The following is a 23,688-nucleotide window of genomic DNA, read 5'->3' on the forward strand; positions in this document are numbered from 1 at the left end:
CATGGCAACAGAGCTAAAATCAGGGTTAGCGATGCAGGTTACAGCTGTTTTATGACAGCTGTCAGTCACATCCACGTGTGTTTACATCTGCAAAAATCACGACCACTACTATATTGATATAGCATGTATTGCTTCAACATTGTTATTACTTTAGTAGCTGCAAATTGCTGTGTGGGCACTAACATTTATGTATCAAAGGTGTGGTAATAATCTGGATTATATCAGATCAGGTATAAAAGCCAATCAAGAGACAGATGTTACAAATTAGTATGTAGTACCTGTGTGGCATTAGTCTATTCAGAGACAGTGCTATTCTGTGTTGTCTTGGCAGATACTACTGAGTTTGAGAATATATTTATATTAAGTGAATATGGCTAAAAATGTGATCTTATTGAACCTGTCAATTAGAGTTGGTACTAGGGCTGTCCTCGACCAAACCAATTCTTAGTCGACTAACAGGCATACGATTTTGATTCGATTAGTTGATTTAATCAACAGATCTGTAAAACTGAGTTTCTCCACAAAGAATCATACTTTAAATCTTGTGTTTACCAGAGATGTGCTCATTAGTTTCTTATAAATAAGTTATATTATAGTTATTCAACATGAAGAAAGCATAAAAAAACGACTAATCGACTAAAGAAATCTTAGTCGATTAAGACCAAAACGACCTCTTAGTCGACTAACACTTCCACACTCTGTCATACATAAACACACACATGTAAGGAAGCTCACACACAATAAATCCAGTGTGTGTAACCACTTACTTTGGAAAGCTACTGGAGTTACCCTGCACTATACTCATTGTTAACAGTCTCTTCTGCACTATATTCACTTTATATCACAGCTGTTACCCTGCACTATACTCATTTTTAACAGTTTTCTTCATCTCCTTGTATTTTTATATCTGGTATATTTTGTTTGTACTTTGCACTACTAACTTTTTTACTGCCTTTTTACTAACACGTTTTGCACTATGGAACTGTGATGCTGGAAACTTGAATTTCCCTCGGGATCAATAAAGTTACTATCTCTCTATCTATCTATCTATCTATCTATCTAATCTGCTGTGCATAAGCATATTTCGCCATACTTAGTCGACTAATCGACTAAGAGGAGGCAGCCCTACAAAAAAAATGTATTCTTTTCTCATAATAACTTTTTTATTTAGCACTTCAAAAGATACAAATTGGTTTTATAGACCCAAGGAATTAATATAAAGCCAATATATTGCTACGGGGGAGCATCCGTTTAATCAAATCTCTCACTCTGTGTTTTTTGTACGGATAGATATACAGTCAAAAGTCATACTAATCACATGAAGATGAGGCTCTCCCGAGCTGAATATAAAGAGATCGTGAGATGCACTGATCAACTGAGACCCACCCGCCAATGTATGAAGACGCTGAAGGAAAGATTTCCAAAGTAAGTGGTTACACACACTTGATTTATTGTGTGTGAGCTTCCTTTACATGTGCGTATTGTGTGTGTTTATGTATGACAGAGGGTGGAAACCGTCAATCTGCAGGACAGATAATAATGCATACAGTGCACTTTTATAAACTAAGCTACTGGAGTTACCCTGCACTATACTCATTTTTAACAGCTTTCTTCATGTCCTTGGATTTTTTTATCTGGTATATGTTTTTGTACTTTTGTAACTTTTTTACTGCCTTTTTACTAACATGTTTTGCACTATGGAACTGTGATGCTGGAAACTTGAATTTCCCTCGGGATCAATAAAGTTACTATCTATCTATCTATCTATCTATCTATCTATCTAATCTGCTGTGCATAAGCATATTTGGCCATACTTTGCACATTGTGAATCGATGATTAATGTCCGAAATGCACAAAATATGTGTTTAGATAATTTATATACATGAGCACAATTCAGTGATGACTTTACCATCTGTCTATCAACTCCCCATAGCAGCATCATTTAATCCTGTGTCTCTTTTTTTTTTTTTTTATCTCCTGTTGTTAGATATTTATAACCCCCATTTAATTCACCACTTATGATCTCTAATTAATTCCACCCAGGTTTCTGTATAGGCTTTTTTCCACCACAGCATTAGCCAGTGTTTTTGCCATGCAGCGCCCTGCGCATCCAGAAATCGAAGAGAGAGGTTAATGGTTGTGTTTGCCTTTCTCCTTGACACTGAGGGCCCTCACTTTATTGAACGCAACATGTGTAATCCCCCAAGGCCGCCAGGACACCGTGGCTGATCCCGCCGAGGTCACTTGCAAAGTCGTATGTATTTGGAGCTTCCTACTTCCATTGTGCCCTAATCACCAATCTAGAAGAAGGTATCAGGTCCCCAAAGGGGACACAGCAGAGCTTGAGCTCGCCTTTGTTCTCACCGTCAGCATTTTACAGAATATGTCATGCGTATAAAGTTCATCCAATATCCTGTATGTTTAGGCACCGACGCTAGGAGGTCTTACTCGTGTTTATTTTGAGTTTCCTTTCTCCTTTTGGTTTCCTAATCCAAACTGTCTTCAACAAACAGTCCGAATGCCAGTTTTTCAAAAAGTGGTACTGGTGGGTGTAATAATTAAAGGAAAACATTGGGCCGTTTTCATTCCAATAATTCTGCACGATCTCTCTCTCCCGGAGGTGCTGGCTCTTTTGTTTAGTCTTGCTGGTTATTGTTATTATTTCGTTCACCATAACCAATCTTGGGGAGGCCCGTGCTCTTTAAAATCCCTGAGTCTCGTCACCGGGCCTGACAGACAGGCACGGCAGCAGTGTTTTCACAGCCTGCGAAATTATTCTGGTTGTCCAATCAGCTGAGCTGGGCTCTGGAGGGTTAGTGATTGGACTGGCAGGAAATCAGGCTCTTAAGACATAACATATCGACTAGGCCATCCATCATCTCTTAGCATGCGCTCAGGCACGGCAGTCAGCCACCCCCGCCCCACACCCCTCCTGTCCCCTCGGACTGTGTGGGAGCCCTGCCACTGCGTAAATATTGGCCAGGCTGGGGCTGGCAGGAGGAGGGAGGGGGGGGATTGGAGGGGGGTTAAGGGTTTGTTGTGGACAAGGCTGCACTCTATCTCTCTGACTGTAATACTCAGAGAGATAGAAAAGACAGGTATCTGGATATCAAATCATTTCCCATCGCACTGGGTCGATTTCCAAATGATGCAAGCAATGTTGAGTGAACTGTAGATTCATGTTTTGTCCACCAGCGTCATGGTGGAAGCTATGGTCGTTTTTTGGGGGGGGTATGTGCCATATTTTTGTTGCAGAGGACACACCTATTATTTTGTTAAATGCTAATTTTATCCTAAAATATTATTTCTTATATTTTTACTTAAATAAAATAAATACTAACATCTGTCCAATCAATATGTGGAAATGTTCGGCAGGAAATGCACGCTGATTGTATTTAGTTTCAATTAGGGGTGGACTATAATTCGGTATTATCCATTATTGACTTTAAGTGAAATCATATTGTGATGATATCACGGTACCGTGTGATCATTTTATTAAATTTTGCTGACTAAATATTTTTTTTTTACCGAGTTGTAATTAAAACGTAACCCTGAAAGAAGTTATTGAAGACAGTGGAACATATTTATGCATTACATCATTGTGTTGAACATCCTTTTTATAATTTTACTTAAGAAAAAATATTCTTCATATTGAGATATAGTCTTTTTTTTAGAGCTGCAATGATTTATCGATTAATTGTCAACTTTTAAATTAATCACCAACTATTTTGATAATCTATTAATCTGTTTGAGTGGATTTTTTAAGAAAAAAAAAGTCTAAATTCTCTGATTCCAGCCTCTTAAATGTGAATATTTTCGGGTTTCTTTACTCTTCTATAACAGTAAACTGAATATCTTTGAGTTGTGGACAAAACAAGACATTTGAGGACGTCATCTTGGGCTTTGGGAAACACTGATTGACATTTTTTCACCATTTTCTGACATTTTATAGACCAAACAACTAATTGATTAATCGAGAAAATAATCGAAAGATTAATCGACAATGAAAATAATAGTTAGTTGCAGCGCTAGTCTTTTTTTTTTGTCAATCAAAACATTATATTTGAGTTCCAATAATGTAGACCAATATGAATAGCCATTATCCTCAAATCTCTGAATGGTCTATTCAAATCAAAGTCATTTCATAATCATTGCTTTTGATTTGGGACTTAAAGGGAGGAAAATTTTAACTTTGAACAAAACGATTGTTAAAGGCCATTTCAAGGTAATTTCCACGGAAAGTCTGTCAGTCTGTCTGTTGTACTGTGAGTGTGGGTAGTGGGAGGAGAGAGGGAGTGTCCCGCAGACAGACAGAGAGAGAGATTGTGATGTGGAGTCCCTCATCTGTAACGGCTGCATAACACAGATGTTGGGAGTCATCTGTCAGCCTGGCCTCTCTTGCCGGGCCCGAGCTGCTCTGGGGGGAAAAGAATTGGACACGGTGCTGTCACTTTTTACCCCCACTCACAATGGAGGGACATGCAAATATCAACCCCCCATTCTTGCCCTCTCTTCGTTGCCCTCCTCTTAGCCAGCCGTGGTGTCCTGCCTAGTATCTGGACCGCGGCTAGGCGGCGAGGGGGGGTCGAGAGGGCTCATCGCAGGTCGGCGCGGGGAAAAATGTGACATCAGTCCCATCAGGTCCTTCTCTTGCCACGTATTAGAATTGGAAATGATGGGCTGCTCTCTGAGGCCTTGCCTGGCTTCCCTTGGGTCTAGAGGGGGACCCCAGTCTTTCCACCCTTTGTCCCCAGAGAGAGTCTGTGTAAGGAGGGCGAGAAAAAGAGGGAGGGAATGTGAGAGTCCTCTGTGTCCTTCTGTGCTGTATTATGAATGAATTTGGATGTAATGATTACCCCCCCTCCTCTTTAAAATGCCATTCAGCTCACTCCTCATATGGCTTTCACAGCCATGGAAGTAGGAGGGTGTGCAGATGCCTCTGTTTTGGAAAAAGCTTAAAAAGTAAAGTGTGAAGCATCCCTCCCCTCTAAACACAGCCTCTCTCTCTCTCTTTTACTCACTCACTCACACACACACACACACACATACATACACACAGCTCCCTGGTGAGGAGTCCCTGAACGTTTTTCGAATCGGGCCCTAATGTGCCGTTTTCATCAGCACTGAGGCGGGCTGCAATATGGTGCCGGGGCTCGCTCTGGGAATATGAATGTTGATTAAGCATGCGTTCAGCCTTTTGAAATTCTGAAGAAGTGTCAGAATAATGGATGTTGAGCAAATGTCAAGCATTTGTTAATTTCTCTGTTATTTGGGGTTTATCTAGCATGATCTTTGGAAGGAAAGCGTGGGACAGGGTTGTTGTGGCATGTGCCATTGATATGGTGATTTCTTGGCTACAGACACTTTGTTTTTGATGGTAATATCCAGGCTCAGGACGAAGCTTAGGGACTTGCTCATTGATTATTTATTGTGGCTGTTTTTTTTTTTTGTTTTTTTTTACATGCCGGTTAAAGCTGAGGATTTGATAACAGGCACGATGCATTAAAGTGGCAAGCTTTATACATTTAGTTGAACTTCGTAGCTCAAGAACTAAAAGACTTGACAGATTATTTTTTGTTGACTCTTCAGCAAAATCCATGCATTTTTAAAAATCCCTTTTTATTATTTATTTTTATCAGCCTATTTTTTTTTTTTACAGTGTAGGGCAGTGCTTTGGGAATCCATTATTTAGTTAGTTTTTGTTAAATGTTTATCTTTTTAGGACTCCCACTTTTACAGTTGTGTATGCCAAAGATGCCCCAATCACTTATCAGTATCAGAAGATTAGGAATCTTGTTATATAACTTAATTATAGGGCTGCTTGATTGAGGCAAAAATCATAATCACGATTATTTTGGTCAATATTGACATCGCAATTATTTAACACAATTACTCGTTGACTGTTGAAACATCATGCATTCAGAAAGAACATTTTGTAGCCTACATTTTAAATTAAATGCATCAATCCGGTGCACTCTGAGAGCAAAGTTAAGAGGCTAGCTCTATAAAGAACTTTGTTCTCCAGTAAACAATTTAATCATAAACACATTGGTTGTATAGATATGAAGAGTGGTGATGACAAGGCAAAAAAAGTCACACCCACAAAGCATGGTAAACAAGTTTGGGGTCCGTGGTTCAAGACGGCGAAAGCGCGCTGCTGTAAAGAAAAAGGGTGCGCTGGATTTATAACACAAAACAAGAAGAAAAACATAATCACTTTATGACGATTATCTTGTTTTCACAATCGTTGGAAGGCAAAATTGAATTGGAATTGAAATTTGATTAATTGCAGAAACTTATAAACTGGTGCCAAATGTCCCAGTTGGAGTGTTTCGACATTTAACTGTGATTTCCACTATTGTCTCTGTGGAATCAACTGAGTTGCTCTGTTGTAGCTCTTGTGAAGGTAGACTTTTTTTTGTAGCCTGGAAGTGGCAATGACATTACCCAGAGACTGATCTAGTGCAGAGCCTGTGGGGGCAGCCCCGACCGCCTCCGGTGCGCGGCCTCACACTTCTGGTCGCCCACATATTGAACGAAACGCAAACTGGCAGTTGGGGGCTTAGGGGTACAACCCTTGAAGGCTGAGAGGCTGGCAAACTAATTCCACAGCTTTATGTGGTTAGATGAGCATTGGAAGGGGTGAAGGGATGAATGAAGTGTAGGCAGAGAGGAGAGATGTGGAAAGAAGAGAAGCTGTGCTGAGTTTACAACTTCATGTCAGGCTAAGGAGTTCATGAATAATAGATGCAATCAATTACTTGATTAGGAAGCACAGGAATGACTACTTCCTCTTCATATCTTAGGGACGTTGTGCAAGCACGCTCTATAGATTGTCGAGCCTTTTCGGCTCATTGGGCTAAAACCACTGAGGTAAGCAGCCTGTTGTTTAAGTAAGCGATTATAAGGGACATTATCTTGAAGGATGAAAACTGTTGTTATTGGATTGCTGGACAAAATAAGATGTTCATATAGAGTGCTGCAGGGATGACGTATTTTTGTAGGGCAACCAGGAAGTTAGCATGGCACTGGTTCCCTCGAAAAAAAGCCAATTTTTTCATTGGATTTTGGATTATTACGGAAAATAAGCGCCGTGGCAAACACACGTTTATGTTCATGTTTTGTTCAGCAAGATAATCTTCACAAATGAAGACCACTTATGATTTTTGAAGCATAAATACAATCGCCAGAAGTAAAAAGCTAACGGTAGGCTATAAACGAACTACACCACGGTTGCATGACCACTGCTGAGCTAAAGGCCGACTAGTGTTTGGCGTGATAACGTTTTGTAGTCTCATTTAGCCACTTCTTGGTAACGGCCTTTTTTAAGACACGTAAAAGCTTAAAAATTCCAGAGTGAGATATTTACTGACGTATTTTATATCATAGAACAAAACATTAAAATCTTTTATTACACGGCTTTGTAGAATATGGCGTTCTACGGTCTGATATTGGACTCTGGCGAACTGTTTTTGTGTCAAATGATTGATTTCTTAGCAGTGTATTAAGCGGGATAATGTACAGCTAGCAGGTCATTGTTGCTGTCGGGGTTTATTTCACAATAATGACCGGCTCGCTGTACATTATCCCTTACTTCAGCTTGTGTTAACCAGAGACTTTATTTCAGGCCTCTAACCAAAAATCCATTCAAAAAACCCAGTGGCTTTGAGACAAGGGAACCAGAAGTGCAGAAATGCTAACTCATTCCTGCAGCTTTCTATTAGTAGAGGCATAGTATTGACACAGGAATATGAACTATAGTGAATAAGACCATTATATTGTGCGTATTGTACTTGCCGTTAGCATCAGTGTCGTCCCTCAACCCCCAAAGCCTAACACAAACAGAGGGAAACCTACAGCATAGAGCAGCACAGTTCAGCTGGGCAGCCATGGTAGAGTCTCTCTTGCCCCAGGTTCTCTTTGCATACTGGGATCAATTGCAAAAGAAGAATGAAACAAATTGCCCAGAATGGTACAAGTTCCCCAGCCACGCTTGGGGGGAGTAGGCAATTGGTCAGTATAATGCGTTTCTTTGCCAGACCAGTGGACGCTTGCCACTCGACAGATAACACAGGCCTCATTTTCAATTTCCACGAGAATCTGCAGAAGCAGTGATGACAATAATTACACTACAACAATGGCGCCGCGCCATAATAGTTATAACGTGTTTTGTCACACACAGAGTTGTGACGATCCCTAGCTTTCAGGGGGAATCACAATTAGGGGGGTGATCGTTGGATATTTCCCACCATTATAACAGTTCTGACATGTCGGGGCACCTCAGCAGACAGAAATTTTAAAGATTGTAATAAAGTGCAAGAGGGCTGAGTAGGGGTCGTATTGTTCGTCTATTAGGACAACTGTAGGCAGTGAGATTCCCTGTTGGGCTTCTGCTAAAGCCATTTCTGTCCACAGTCCCCCGCAGGCTTGTAGGACTGCATGGCCTTCCACAGAGAGAGTTGGAAGGGGGGCCCATTATCAGTAAATGTAGAGGAATGTACTCTGAGGCGTCAGTTATGGAAAAAAGCTTGAAAATATAGTAAAACGTTTGATTTCTCATACTTCACATGCGAACAAACTAACAGTAGGGTTGCAACTAATGATTATTTTCATTGTTGATTAATCAGTCAATTATTTTCTTGATTAATAGATTAGTTGTTTGGTCTATAAAATGTCAGAAAATGGTGAAAAATGGCAATCAGTGTTTCCAAAAGCCCAAGATGACGTCCTCAAATGTCTTGTTTTGTCCACAACTCAAAGATATTCAGTTTACTGTCATAGAGGAGTAAAGAAACCAGAAAATATTCACATTTAAGAAGCTGGAATCAGAGAATCTTTACCTTTTTTTTTTCTTAAAAAATGACTCAAACAGATTAATCAATTATCAAGATAGTTGCCGATTAATTTAATAGTCGAAAACTAATCTATTAATCGTTTCTAGCTCTACACTACAGCCCATACTATACATGACTGTTGTTGCATCGACTGTAATAGGAAGAAGGCTTTACAGTTGTTTTGCAGGGGGGAAAAAAAGTTAAACTAATTTGAACTGTAAACACGTGTGCTCATTGTGCAAGTATTTGTTTGACGCTGCATGACACACTGCGATTTGTGTTTGTTTCTATCTCTTGTCAAAATACATCACATTTATACATTAACGCGTAAAGATTTTTTTTCTTTTTTTTTTTGGTACACATTTGTTTTGCCGCTGATGACGGTAGGCTTAGCTGAGAAACAGATGTTAGCATTTTGCCTATCAGCATGTGTAATTAGCAGCATTTGCATATCCAGAGTGTTTAACCCACATTCAGCTGTTTTTTTACTTTATAAAATATTGATCTATAGGAAAGTAAATATATTATTGTCAGCAATCTTGCTTGAATGAAATGATATATATGATATATAACCCCTAATTATGCTTGGGGAAGCATTAAGTAATAAAGGTGTGGATAACAATAGAAGCAGGTATTAAAATTGAGCAATATTTCCATACGCTTCATAAGAGTGAATCATTTCATCCATGTCATTCCCTTTTTTTTCAAAATAGCTTCATCGCCATTAGTAAAAATATGTGCTACGCCTTAATTAGCCAGCTCCATGCCCTGAAGAGTCGCACCATGCAACACTCGCTGCATGCAGATCCACCAAATGCTAAGTACTGTCGCAGCATATGATACCAATGCCATTAGCCAGGTGGCTTTCATTACCTAAATTACAGCTATTGTTTATAATTAATTATTTGTAAATAGGAAGATTCTGAATATAATTGATAGCTTGAATTTCCCCCATCTCCTATTAATTAGGTTGATGGGAATTTCTAGGCCCTGTATGCTTATAAGACGCTGATACACTCTGAATGCACGAGGACATAAGGCAATTCAACACTCAAACATGGATTTGTCAGATTCATAACCAGTGGATAGCCTAACTTAATAGAGCCTAAAGCACTGACCAGACAGGCATACCAGCTCAGTGACAAAGTGAAAGTCCCTAATTGTTTTTAATTTAATCTGCTGCTTTACTATTTTGGGTGCCAGTGCATATTAATGCTCTGTCTTGTGTTGTAAGGAAGGGTAATTAGGTTGAGAGTGAATGATTCCCTAACCACTCTTCTGTCTCCCAACCTTCTGTTTCCCCATGTTCTAAATTATATCCAAGAGGGAGGGAGATTTTTAGTTTTTTTTCTTCTCACATAAAGGTCAATGTAAAGATGCGCTGCAGCGTCTCAGACTCTTTCTGAAATGTACTTTTCGATATGTTCATTGTTTGATTTAATACATGTTAGTTAGGACTGCAACTATTATTTTCATTGTCGATTAATCGATTAGTTGTTTGGTCTATAAAATGTCAGGAAATGGTGGGGGGGAAAAATCAGTGTTTCCCAAAGCCCAAGTCCTCAAATGTCTTGTCTTGTCCAACAACTCAAAGATATTCAGTTTACTCTAATAAAGGAGTAAAGAAACCAGAAAATATTCATATTTAATAAGCTGGGATCAGAGAATTTCAACTTTTTTTTCTTAAAAAATTACTCAAAACGATTAATCGATTATCAAAATAGTTGCCGATTAATTTAACAGTTAACTAGATAACTAATCGATTAATTGTTGCAGCTCTGTCAATAATTTATCACTGATTTGAAACCAAACTGTCAAACATCTTTCTAATTCATGATATACAATGAAGTCGGTTAAGTGAGTAGGACAGAGATTGATGAACTCCGTTGTTTAGACCAGAGGTTCTCAATCTTTTTTCAGCCAAGGAAAGCCGTACAAGATAGAGAATATACTGGAAACCCCCTCATGTATGTCCCTTGAAATAATTTGACGTAGCCCATTCTTTACACTTCTATAGTCTTAGTTATGTGAAAGAACAATACAAGAGAAATGTATTAGAAATATATTAAGGCACTTATTAAACATATTTGCAGATTCTCAGTAAGAGATACAGATTTGTTAGATTAGAACGTAGTCTATGAACTATTATAGATTTAAACATTAAAAGATGAATTTAACCCTGAAGCCTTTTGTAAAAAAACAAATAAAATAAAAAATATATCATGATAATTTAAATGAATTAATATGAAAGCTTTTAGAGTTCAGGTTCTGTCATAGCCAGGAGGTTGTTTTAGGATTAATTCTGAGACAAAACTTTCTCTCATCTAACAATTATTTTAAATACATGATATTCATATAAAAGTCTTGTTACCCCGTTGTCATCTTTCTACTTTATCTTAATGACATATCATGGCATTACAAAGTGTTTTAAACAGAACCTAATCCTTCTGCTGTGCTCATCATGTGGACAAATCTGAATAAAATGCTGCCTATTAGCTTTGTTTAAATTAATTAAGAATTAATTAAGAGAGAAATTAATCTGTTTTTTGGAATAGTTATGGAAGAGTTTTCTTGCATTAGTTTATTTATTTTTACAGCTCCTGAGATAGCTGTAGCTGGTGCTATATTACAGCTACTGTGCAGCAGGCAGATCCGATTCCCATTGTAAGTCTGCACTTAGCTCCATATTTTAGCATGAAGTGAGCCTACTGTGCCCAGGAGAGCACAGATTGGATATACATTAATGTAAAGTCTGCTATAACTTACTATTAATGTCTGTTAAATGGAGAAAAGGGGCATTATACAATATGAGCGCAGTGTAAAACTTGACTATAAAACGCAGACACTCTTGGTTTGGATCCAGGTGTCTGCCCTCGACTCTTTACACTGCTCTCATTATTTTTTATCATTTTCAAATCTTCCTAATATATTTCGGTACTCAAGTTATTTTCAGCCTCTGTGATGCTTTTGTCCAGTTTTGATGTTGGCACAAAAACTGATTGAGGTGAGAAAGAAAAAACAAAAGTCCCCAAAGTTCTTAGTGTTTTTGAAACAGATATGTTTTCCCAGATATTTGGAGCCGTTTACATCCCTTTAAAGTTAACAGGGTATAGATTTAGCAATTAGGCAGTAATCATGCTCATTATAGAGAGTAATCCATTTAAAACCTAACAGATGTCTGTTCCAACAGGGGGATCGTGATGGTCCCACGCCAACAATAAGGCTGTAATGTTGTTGAAATGCTCAGGTGCAAGGTTGAAGTGTGGAAGAATTTCTTTTTTTTCCTCCCTTAAGTGTCCACATGTTGACAGTTGACCACTTAATGGCCCCACTTAATTGCAGTGGCCCCTTCGTCCCAAAGCATCATTGTAAATTAATGCTGAGGTTAGCAGTGTTTCCCCTCCTCTTCTCCTTCACTTCAAACATTTTGTTCATTCACTATTGTGACTGTAACTTTTGTGGTTGACGAGACTCATCGTCTGTGTGTGATGGGATCGAGCCCCGGGGAGTTTGAGGAGTTGAGAATTAGCTGTTCTCCAGCCAGAGCAGTAAAACTCTTTTAAAAGTGGCATCTGGAGAACCCAATATGACGTCTTTGGTGGGGTGAGTCATTATAAACCGCTAAACTATTCCAATTCTATTAAGATATGGTCACAGACTGAGACTCCAGACAGAAATCAATGCTTGAGATTCCTTTGGCTTTGTTTACATGTCACATGGTTATTTCATGGTTTTATAGTGATTGATGTCCATGCGGACTCCATTTCAATGCGGATTGAAAGCTTCTCGTCGGTATTTACATACCATTCTCAGGTGACTTGTAACCAAAAGTCCATTAAATTTAACAATCAGGTGTACCGAGAGCTGTGTACGGAGACAAAACCACAGGAGACCGTCGCAGAGCAGTTTGCATGTGTGCATGTGTGCATCCGTGTGTGTTTTTTCATTGATATGCAGGGTGGAGGTATGCATCATCCAATTAGAATAATATCTGTCACCGCTTAAAATATCTTCAACCCAAAGGATGCTGTTGGGGGGGGTTGGGGAGGAGTATGTGAGTCCCTGTTGGAGCTGCCTGTCTTCCAGGTCTGCCTCTCTGCCAGGTGTTTGACATTGACTAGAGTTGGAGATGAATGTAACTTATGGCAACCCGTGGAATTGACCGACTCCTGGGAGTCCGAGCTTCCTGCAGTGAAAGTTTCCATTTTCAAAGCCCATCAGTTGCAGTGGGAGCGCTCCAGAACGGCCCATATGCCAGCTCTTGACAGTGAAGCAGGAAAACTTTCTCCTATCTGTACATTGCTACCACTCGCGCAAACAAACACACACTCTTGACAGTGGTCAACCCCTTTTGAAAAGACACATCCACCAAACCAGGGAGTGCAATTGTCAGTGTTTTTCCTCTCTTTGAATCGTATCAATTATTTGCATGAATGTCACTAATTTCTCTCCAATTTTGTCCCGTTAAGTTTAGTTATGAGTGTTCTTTACAACGGCGGAAACTGCACTTCAATTAACAACAATTTCAGCCCTCTTACTGGAGAGAAAGGGGATGGAGGAAGATGGTATGTGTGAATGAGTGAAAAGGAAGCAGGGTATATTTTTCTCATCTCTCATATACACACTCAACCTCCCCCTTTCTCCCACCCCCACGTCATCGTGGCAGGAATCCTTTGTCAGAGGTGTTCATCTGGAACAACTTTGCCACACTTGTTTTCATGTTCTTTTAGATTACAGGGCAGCTGGCCCCGGCTTTGAAGCTCCCCCTCTCCCTTTGTCTCTGTGCAATGCACTCTGGTAATTAACTTTGTCCTTCTTTTATTTGTTCCAGTCACTCGCAGTCCACTCTTCTGAGCATCTTCTCCCTGGAGTACCAGGTTAGAAGTTTTCTTCCTTTGTGAGCCCTGACAGGTGCCTAATTGAATGATGAATGTCCCTTTATTTCTTTGTAATTGAACTGCCAGCTCTCTGATTGGTTTGGAGGATGCCCCCCCCCTCACCATACCCCCGTTTATTTCAGCTCCCCCCCCCCTCCTCTTCCTCACGTTCACGTTGAGGGCCCTTGCCTGCCTGAGCCTCGGTGGATGTCTGCCAAGCCTTCCCATCCATCTGTCTAATAACATCTAGCCCCTGCTTATTTGGTGGACCTGTAATAAATTATGCTAAACCATTATTATTCTGACAATAATAATTTCCCCGTGTAGTGCGGCTGCGTGTGCTAAATGTTTGCTGACTCGCACTGTCACTGCTGCTTTCCACGGCTGACAGCGGATGATGATAAATGGCCGCTGCCGCCAGTGGCAGAAGGCAGCACAGGCAGAAAATGGAGTCATTTATCATCCCCCTGACAGGTGTCAGTCACACTGCCCGTCTCGGCGGAATTACATTTTCTGTGTGTAGTAGTTTTTAAATAAGTTGTTTTTTAACCAGTGCTCTTCCTCTTTTATCCCGTCCTCCTCCTTCTTTTCGCCGAAGATGGCAATTGAATTGCATGGAAATGTCAGGGTGTGGGATGTGGAATAGGGTCATTGTTTGATCGAAAAAGGGGAAATGAATACAAGGTTTGAGTGAGGGGGATGGGGGTTTGAACAAGGTTGCCTTGGCACACTTTGACCCCCCGGCAAACTTATTGAAATTAAATTACTGTGACCCAAGATCTCTTGCGTGTGTTCATATACAATAGAGCAGGTAAGAGGAGCCGAGGCTGAACAAGTCTGCGTTTTATTTATTCAGCCGGGCTGGAAAAATGTAAAGCTTTTGCCTCTAATGGAAATCATGGAAATAAACTACCTTTGTTATTATATTATTATTATTAGAGCTTTGATTAATCGATTAGTTGTCAAATATTAAATAGGGATGCGCTGATACTGGATCGGATATCGGGCCAAATAGCTGGATGCTGATCTATTCAATTCAATTTTATGTTTCTATACTATACTGTATACATTATATACTGGAATTTTAATTCCTGTTTATGTTTTCACCAATTTGTTGCTGCATTAAAAAGGTTTACACTTGAATTATAATTCTATTTTAATAATAAATAACAATTCAATAAATGTATATCTTACAGCATACAGTTTATTAATTAAACATTGATATTGGATTGGTACTCGTATTGGCCAATACTCGAAGCTCAGGTACCGCTATCGGGACTAAAAAAAGTCGGATCGGTGCATCCCTACTATTAAATTAATCGCCAACTACTATTTTGATAATCAATTAATTGGTTCGAGTAATCTTTTAATAAAAGAAAGTCAAAATTCTCTGATTCCAGCTTCTTAAATGTGAATATTTTCTGGTTTCTTTACTCCTCTATGACAGTAAACTGAATATCTTTGAGTTGTGCACAAAACAAGACATTTGAGGAAGTCATCTTGGGCTTTGGGAAACACTGATCGACTTTTTTACACCATTTTCTGCCATTTTATTGACCAAACAACTAATCGATTAATCGAGAAAATAATAGACAGATTAATCGATAATGAAAATAAATATTGGTTGCAGCCCTAATCATTATTATTATGACGTTATTGTTACATCGGTGTTCTCTTTGTGACAGAAACGAACCAAAAGAACATTCTCAAGACACCATGCGCCAGATGTTATCGAAAGCCACTACCAAAGGTACTGTATTACTTTGTATTGTATTACTTTATCATGCTTATTTCACTCTCTTTATCTTCCTCTCATCTCTATCACTATTTTTCTCTTTCACTTCTTCTTTTATCTGTCTCCCACTCCTGTGTGCTCTCTTTGTCTTCCCCGTTCTGTGACTGAGGCAGGGACTCGCCAAAGTCAGAGAGTAGGTGGGCCACCATGACAGATATAATCTCCCCCAAACAAATCACCACCCTCAGGATTCATTCCAGACCTCCACTTGCACCTGCTAAGCCAAAGCTCTGTTCTCCATGTCAAATTGAAAGCAGCAAAAATAAATAAATAACCAGCCATTGGACATTTGCCTTGCACGGGCTTATGATGGGATGATTATCTGTAATTCAATGAATACGGATAAATTAAAAGAAAAAAAAGAAAGAAAAGCAGGCTGTAGGGGGGGGAAACCTCTTTGCATATTGCAATTAGCCTTTATCGAGCATATTAGGCCATTGTTCTGGGGAAAACAAGGCTGGATAATGCACTTCTAATCCACTTACAACAACAAACCTCAGAGATGATCTGGGGAAGATCAGAGGGGAGCTGCCGTTTGAGCTGGCGGGGGAAAAAAGGCATTTGGGCGGCAGGGGTTAACTAACTATCACTATCATCTGGCTTCAAGGAAATTTGAAGCCCTTCAAGCAGTGCTGTTTAACCGCACCGAGCCTGCCATATGCCACCTAGGGCAAAGTCATCAGGGACATTAGCATGTCTTGGCTAGCCTGGTCTACTCCCCTCTACCCTTCTGTCTGCCTTTGTGGGCCATGTTTTTTTTTTTCTTCACTGCTGTTGTTTGTTCTTTGTTATAATGAAGGTATCTGAGTGAAGCCAAGGCACATCCCACTGCTCCCGTCCTGCTGGAGTTGGCCAATGAGGTAATGGCATAACCTTTAGTTTTTTTCTTATCTTTGAAAAAAAAAAAAAAAAATCCTCAATTGGTGCCTGCTTTAGATAAATAGATAAATGGATAAATAGAAATTGGCTGCAGTTTTTGATTTTCTCCCTTGTCTGTTAGTCATTATCAAAATTGGTAAATTGGTCCGCTCCATTATCAATTATTTAATGTAATTAGCTCTCACCTCCATTAAGCAGATGTGAAAATACTTTTTGTGTTTTATTATGTCATTTTCCAAATTGCACTTCAGGCAGGAGTTGCCGCAAACTGCGGACAGGTGAGGGCCGGGTCATTGGTTCATTCTTCTCTTCATCACTTGTTTACTTAAGGAGGTCAGCGTAGGATTTGTAGTCTGGTTGATGGTATTCATACATATAATTATATGTGAGCTTGGTACGAAACTCAAATACAGGGTAGTGGTTGTTTGGGTGCTTGTTATGAAATAGCATCATGCTTTAAGCACTTAAATTATTCACATGACCAAGTTTCTGCATTTCATATTAGTGAAAAGTGGCCACTAGTGTTTCTTACATTCGTTACTAGTCAGTAAACTATCATTTCCATTACCAACAGTTACTCTGTGATCGAAAAGCAGCTAATGTGGCTGAATTACTATATTATAATTAATTATTATATATATTTAAAAAAAATTGGGTTTTAGATTATTAGGGCTATTTTTTGAAGCCAGATACTGAATTTTCTTTCACTGAATTTTTTTTTTTTTTGTCATTTGATCACATTGCTAGTCTCGCCATTTCCTCCTACCTCCATTGTTAGAATATGCTGTGTAACCTTTTAAAACATTTAAATGCACATTCAAATTTTTATTGATGCTTACACCCGGCAATGAGATTTGAGGGTTTCTTAATCTAAAATCAGAGTAGTTCACATGCATCAGTGGCACCTCAAAGCTAACTGCCATTATTCATTCTCCATTTAATTGACACATGAGTTTTTTTTTTTCCTCCAAAGGATTAAATTCAGCTCAGAGATAACTGTCTATGAACCATTTAACTGTCATTTTAATATGCTACTTAACATTTAAACCAAGCACTCATGGTCTCCCAGACCGCTAATTGATGTAGTTTCATCCCTTTATGAGACAATATATCTCCAACAGAGGGAAATGATTAACAATGATGAAAACTATTCATGGAATTCTTTTTTTTTTCTCCCTCAGAAGTCTCCCATGAACGTGGGTTTTAAACTCCATTTGCTGTTTTTTTTTTGCATGCTTTATATGGAGCTTTATGTAAAGGTTACTTAAACATGCAGGGTTTAGAACAGGTGCAGTTATGCTGTATTGTATGTGACACCCATTAGCTTTGGGGGCTAATAAAACGGGAGTTTTACTGAACAATAATTGTTTTCTGCAGGAATTCAAGGCTCTGTGAATCTTAGTCACATGTTAAACTCATGAAGTGCCGCGGTCTGACTCGAGAACGTAGATGGACTCATGATTAATATGAAAATTAGGGAGATGCAAGTACCTGAACTAATCAGGTGGTCCTTATTCAGGCTGGGCCAGCGTTGGTAATGTTGCCATTTTTCATGTGTCAGCCGTGATGCAGGTTACCAGGAATCTGATGCTCTCTCGTTATCCAAAAGGTGTGAATGGAGAGCAGGCCAATAAGCACAAAGAGGAAAGGGTTAGAGAGAAGAAAGGGAGCTACAGCAAGTTACAAATACTAAGTTTAAAACGCTATCAGAGGTCTTAATGAAGATATAAACTCTGCTCTCACCCCTTAATTATTATAGACATGTTTGGCCTTTTTTCAGAAGCTGCCTTCTTAGTGCAATATTATGGAGATGTTAACAAATACTACTGCGGGTTAGAAGATATTGTTTAGACAGAAGCCTCTCTGCTCCCAGCGTTACCAGGAAGCATCAGAGAAAAGATGAAACGCACCATTCTCACTACAGGCTGAGGGCAAATTCACTTTTGGTCCCCAATTATGCTAACAAGAGGAAAAAAAATATCTTTTAGCTGCGAGAACGTTGTGTTTCATAACGAGCCGGCTAGGAATGGCTTGTCTTCAAGCAATGTTTTAATTCCCTCCTTACAGTATACTGAGGAGGCTGTGAAATTTAGCAGTGAATGACTTAATGTGTCTTATTGTTTTGCAGTCAAAATGCTTTTGAAAATAAATTTGCTCCAGACGCTTGGTTTACCTTTTTTTTTTTTTTTTAAAGCCGCTTCTGAACATTTGGGACCTTTATGGAACTTAATAATAACATCAATAATAGCTGTTGGTTTTTCATTACAATCTAACACTTTCATGGTAATGTCTTTTATAATGTGTGGGAAAGCATTGTGCTTATACGAATGTGGTGAGATAGTAGGGGTGGGGGGAAAAAATCAATACCATATAGTATCGCGATATTTTGCGTGGCAATATAGTATCGATACACAAACGTCAAGTATCGACCTTTGGCCCGGCCACTATTCTGTCTTTCAGAGGTTCAGTCGTGAAGTTAGAGTGAACATATTGGTATCATATGAAAGTAGAAAACCTAAGGAATTGATGGTACCAACCATGTCGTGTTAGAATGCTAAATAACGCTCCTAAGTTGCGCAAAATTTTGGCGAGGAAAAACAGGCATGGCCATTTTCAAAGGGGTCCCTCTGACCCTCTGATGAGAATGAAAACTCCGAGATGAACAGAGTGAAAACTGTATCTGATTCCAACCCCTATCAGATAGACACCTTCGGTATCAGTCGTTAGTGCTCCCTTACCTGCCAGGGCATCTCTCTGCACTCAAACCAAAAAACATTGCACACCTCTCAAGGTGTCTTTGTGTTCAAAGAGCGCTGCAGCCATAGGTTCTATCCTTCCTATTAAGGGGCTGCATTCCCACAGTCCCTGCGGTGCGTCCTGTTGGTTCCTGAAGTTTTTGCCTTGGTGATCATCCCATGATTAAAGCTCTCCATTGCCTCTTGCTCGGGCGCAGTGCGTGATGCTTTTTCCATTCGAGATGAGAGACTATACGCTTGTCCGTTTGACAGAGGCGAAGGCAATTCAGCTGGGTAGCTTTAGCTGTGTAATTGGCGAACTCTTGTTCCTGTGGGAAAGGTTACTGCAGTGCAACGCTTTCAAAGACCAATTTGCACAGGGATTGTCGAAAGTTAGGTCAAGGTTTGGAAACGCAATAATATCATTTAGAGCCATTACAATCATTATTATCTATGTGACATCAGCACGAAGGTAGACTGGCCGTGTAATTTCAGCGCCGTAATTCTTAGGCTCTTTGAAATATGTTCGCACTTCCAACTGGATATGTGGGGTTTAGTCTGAAGGTTTGTAAATGGAGTAATTCTCCAGAGAGGAATAACATTTCCATTATACCTATGTTTTGGAGTAGCATTAACTCCCCATTGACGCCATAGCCTGTTTTTTATTAAGGCAAATTCTCTTCTTTCTTTTTTTGTTCAATCTATGTAAAGGTGGATCTGTCTCCTGCACTGATGGCTCGTATCATCCTGGACAGGTTCCTTCAGGGCCTGGAGGGTGGAATGCGTGAGTAACACTTTTCCATTTCCCACTCTGTCCTTTCTATCATTCCCCCCCATCAGTCTTAATTGTAGCACTTTGTCTTTTGAATCCCTTTCTGTTTGAGTCCCAATTCCAGTCCTGGCTGCTGTATTTTCAGCCTGTCCAAGCCTAATGAGAGACGGACCACATTTAGTACTAGCTGCATCCCAGGGCACATGACTGGCAATTAAACACTGGGAGGACCACCCACCTCTCAACTGCAGTGTGGATCAATTCTAGCTCACCTCATCAGTGTTATTTATAACACCCCTGATTTCTTTTCCTCGCCCTTCTTCATCCCCCAATGCATCCATCTACCCCCCTACCTTCTCTTCTTCTTCCCTCATCCCCTTCTCTTTCTCCGTCTCTACTCGGGTCCTCTGAGGAAATTGAGTTGAGGAAAAGTGTGGCAGAAAAAGCAAACCATTCCTAGGTCACGCTGATGGACACGCCGCGGGAGAACAAAATTCCAGATGCAAATGTTTTTGTTTAACACGTCAAAGAGATTGTCCAGAAATAGTGTGAATAATTGTCGGTGTACATTCTGGTTAGTGTCTCTTTTTTTTCTTCCTCTGTAGAACTTTCTTACGTCATCCCTCCTGTAATATTTTTTTGGCACAAATACTCGCAAAATTTGCAGTTACACCTTTTAACATGTGACATTTAATTCATACAAAAAACACATGCAAACATGATTCCATAACATTTCGATAGGCCTTTCCTGAGGATTGTGTGTCGGTGCAGTATAGTCAGTGCTTCCAGAGTGAATCGTGTGATGTCAAAAAGACGTGATTCCAATTTAATCAAGAAAGAGATTAAAGTGGATGTGTGTTATTTTCAACTTCGCCACAGCACAGCCATTTGTCAAAGTCAAAGATGTGATTGCTTTGGACCCACCGTTATCCACTGCCTGTCAAAATACTAGTCTGAGCAGCTTGTAGAACAGGGCATTCATCCAGGAGAAGCACTCCGTCTCAGATAATAGCACACCGCATCCCTCCATCTCCATACAGTGAAAACATGCTTTATTATTGCTCAGAATAGATCCGCAGCAGATGAAACTTCCTGGATGATCGTTGTTTAATTTCTAAACAGTGTTGTAACCACGCAGGATCTCAGCGTTTGCAGTTAATGCCATGGTCGTGGCTCCTCTTCTTGTAGAAAGTGATTTTTACAGAAGCTAGATGGCCTTTGCAGGATAATCATAGATCCAAATCAGCCTACACACTGTGATTGAGATAAGATTAATATCTCGTTTTATCTGGTAAATAGTTTGACTCCTACCTGCTATATCAATATGACACATTTTCAGATGGGGTGGGAGAAAAAAATCTATTCACGTATGTATCGCGATTATTTAATGCCAGAATCTTAATAATTGCTTCATTTGAGTCTATGTGGAGGTAGAAGGAAGTTACGGCTTTTATTGTTGTAGTCTGAGTAACGTGACGTCATATCCGTTCCGTATTCGTCAAACAACAAAAACAAATCAAAGCCGCAGCGGAGGGTCCGCGTGGATACGACTTGAACCCTCACATATTAAATCCAAAGTGGTAAACACTACACATACAGTAAAGTATGGAAACACTTTGGATTTCATACATTGCCAGGAAAAGCAGAGCTAGACTGCATGCTAACTCTGTCATGGACAGGAAACGTCATCGTATTGCTGCCATGTGCGGTCAAGCCAGCCGTCACTCACATCTCCGTGGTCAAATCGGCCGACGCTACAACTATAGAGCACCCATATACTGACATTTATGTTAAATGCATTCAAACGGCCCCAATCGAGCTGGCCATGGATGTATAAAGAGAACGGAGCTGACGGGAGAGCTAGCGACGGACTTGGCGAAATTAGCAGGAGTATACACATGTGACTACGTCCTGTTTTCAAAATAAGGGTTTTAACAAAGGGAACTGTGTATACAAAATACATATATGGAAATAAGATTGATTGATTACATTCAGCAGAAGTACAAAACATTAAATATCCTCAATAATTAAAGAGAAAATACCACTAATTTGTGAGAGAATGTAATAAATAATGCCTGACAATGACTGATATATTTGATTTCAGGACATCTCTGGCTACATACATGCTGAAAATTAAACATTTTTCCTGTATCAATTTACATAATTTCCAAAGTAAAAGTCCCTAGAAGTGTTTGATTCAACGTTTCCCATGGTCTAGTGTTAAAAATTTAACAAAAATCACAATAAATTGTAACATCGACTCGCAATACTTGTAGAATCGCAATACACATCTAATCAGCACCCAAGTATCGTGAAAGTATCGAATCAGGAGATGGGTGTATCGTCCCAACCCTACATTCTACTGTTCCCAATGTTGCCAGCTGTGCAGTCAGTGGCTTTGAGGGTGACTTCTGTTTTGACAGAGCTCCTCTGCAATCTCACCGTGACCTGCTTGGCCTTTGCAAATGAATTGCTGTCCACATGGACCGCGCGGTCAAATCCTCCAATCTCCCTGTGTGTATATTAGACTCCAGTAATGTGTTTCCATTATTAAACAATGCAAGGATAATTGTCTTTGCTGGCAATTAGCTAACAGGTTGGTTCAGTGCTATTGTCAGGTATATCCGTCATGGCCCCTTCCAGCCCCAGACTGCGCTCCAGTGTGCATGTGTGTGTGTGTGTGTGTGTTTGTGTGGTGACTCCAGAGGGAGTCGGGCAGGCACATTGCAAAGATCAATAGACTTCTATATAAGGGACATTACCCCCAACTGGGTGAGTGGCTTGCCTTTGCCTAGCACCATCGTTTTTTTTATTCCCCTTCTCTGTCCCTTTGCATTTAAGAGACACAGGAATGGGGCCTTTGGGACTGTGGAATATATGTACAATCACTAGTGCTGGATCAATACAGAGTTTTAAATTGTTTTCTGTCCCTTCCTTGTTTTGTTTTGCTCGCTTGTTGTTGCTCCCCCTCCCCTCCCTTCCCACTAGCTACACACCACCACCACCACCACAACCACACCTCAACATGACGACACCACCAACAAGCTGCCCCCCCCCCCCCCCCCACCTCTCCTTGCAGCAAAAGTATTGGAGAGAGCATCAGTCAAGCAGAATGAAAGACTATCTGGTGGCGCTTGTAAATAAATCAATACATTCAAAGCAGTTTTATCACGTATTGAATATGATATCAACATCCATAATGCTCCTTGTCTCATGAAAACAGACTGGGCAGTAGGGGAGGAAAGGTCACATGTGCACTTTTACACTGTTTATATCCACTATTTTAAGGTCACTGAAAGCTGCACTTGATTTTTAGGAAGAAAGTACAGCATTGTGAACCAGTTGAGACAAATTTAATGTATTTATATGCCAGAATTCCTCTCAGGGTTCTTGGTTATGGACTAATGTCCCAAATACGGGACATGAATGTGACAATGAAGTTTATGAGGCACAAGTAGGGCTGGGCGATATGGCTGAAATCTTCTATCACGATATTGGTCATTTCATATCTCGATAACGATACAGATCACGATATAGCATGTTTTCTTCCCAATAAATAAATAGTCTATATGAAATAACCTATTTTTGTATACTCCTGTGTGAATTAAATACTTGACAAAAAAAAACTTGAGTGCAATATGAACATAAAACTTTTAAGTGAAATTATAGAGAAAAAAAATAATTAATATAGGCCGAGCCTATATCACAATATTAATGATTATTATTATATTGTTTTGGTGATATGTCATCATATTGGCTAGCCCTATAGGCACAAGTAAGGCATTGTATGAAAATA

At 39.7% G+C, this 23,688-nt stretch overlaps 2 protein-coding genes across 7 annotated transcripts in view; one reads left to right on the top strand and one right to left on the bottom strand.

The window, feature by feature from the left end:
• The window catches only part of dph6 (diphthamine biosynthesis 6), a 244,844-nt gene that overhangs the window by 176,863 nt on the left and 44,293 nt on the right, over positions 1-23,688 (bottom strand). The gene's annotated exons all lie outside the window — the stretch shown is intronic.
• The window catches only part of cdin1 (CDAN1 interacting nuclease 1), a 64,309-nt gene that overhangs the window by 237 nt on the left and 40,384 nt on the right, over positions 1-23,688 (top strand). Inside the window, exons 2-6 of one of the 5 annotated variants that reach the window (XM_037746196.1) lie at positions 1,291-1,425; positions 13,666-13,711; positions 15,397-15,461; positions 16,306-16,366; positions 19,832-19,904. In XM_037746196.1, coding sequence (XP_037602124.1) covers positions 1,319-1,425; positions 13,666-13,711; positions 15,397-15,461; positions 16,306-16,366; positions 19,832-19,904 — 352 coding nt within the window. In that variant the 5' untranslated portion in view covers positions 1,291-1,318. Of the gene's footprint in view, positions 1-1,286; positions 1,426-13,665; positions 13,712-15,396; positions 15,462-16,305; positions 16,367-19,831; positions 19,905-23,688 lie in introns of those variants that run through there. The other 4 variants (XM_037746197.1, XM_037746198.1, XM_037746199.1 and 1 more) reach the window with 4 other exon arrangements.

Source organism: Sebastes umbrosus, chromosome 16 (assembly GCF_015220745.1).
Source record: "Sebastes umbrosus isolate fSebUmb1 chromosome 16, fSebUmb1.pri, whole genome shotgun sequence".
NCBI classification, from domain to species: domain Eukaryota; kingdom Metazoa; phylum Chordata; class Actinopteri; order Perciformes; family Sebastidae; genus Sebastes; species Sebastes umbrosus.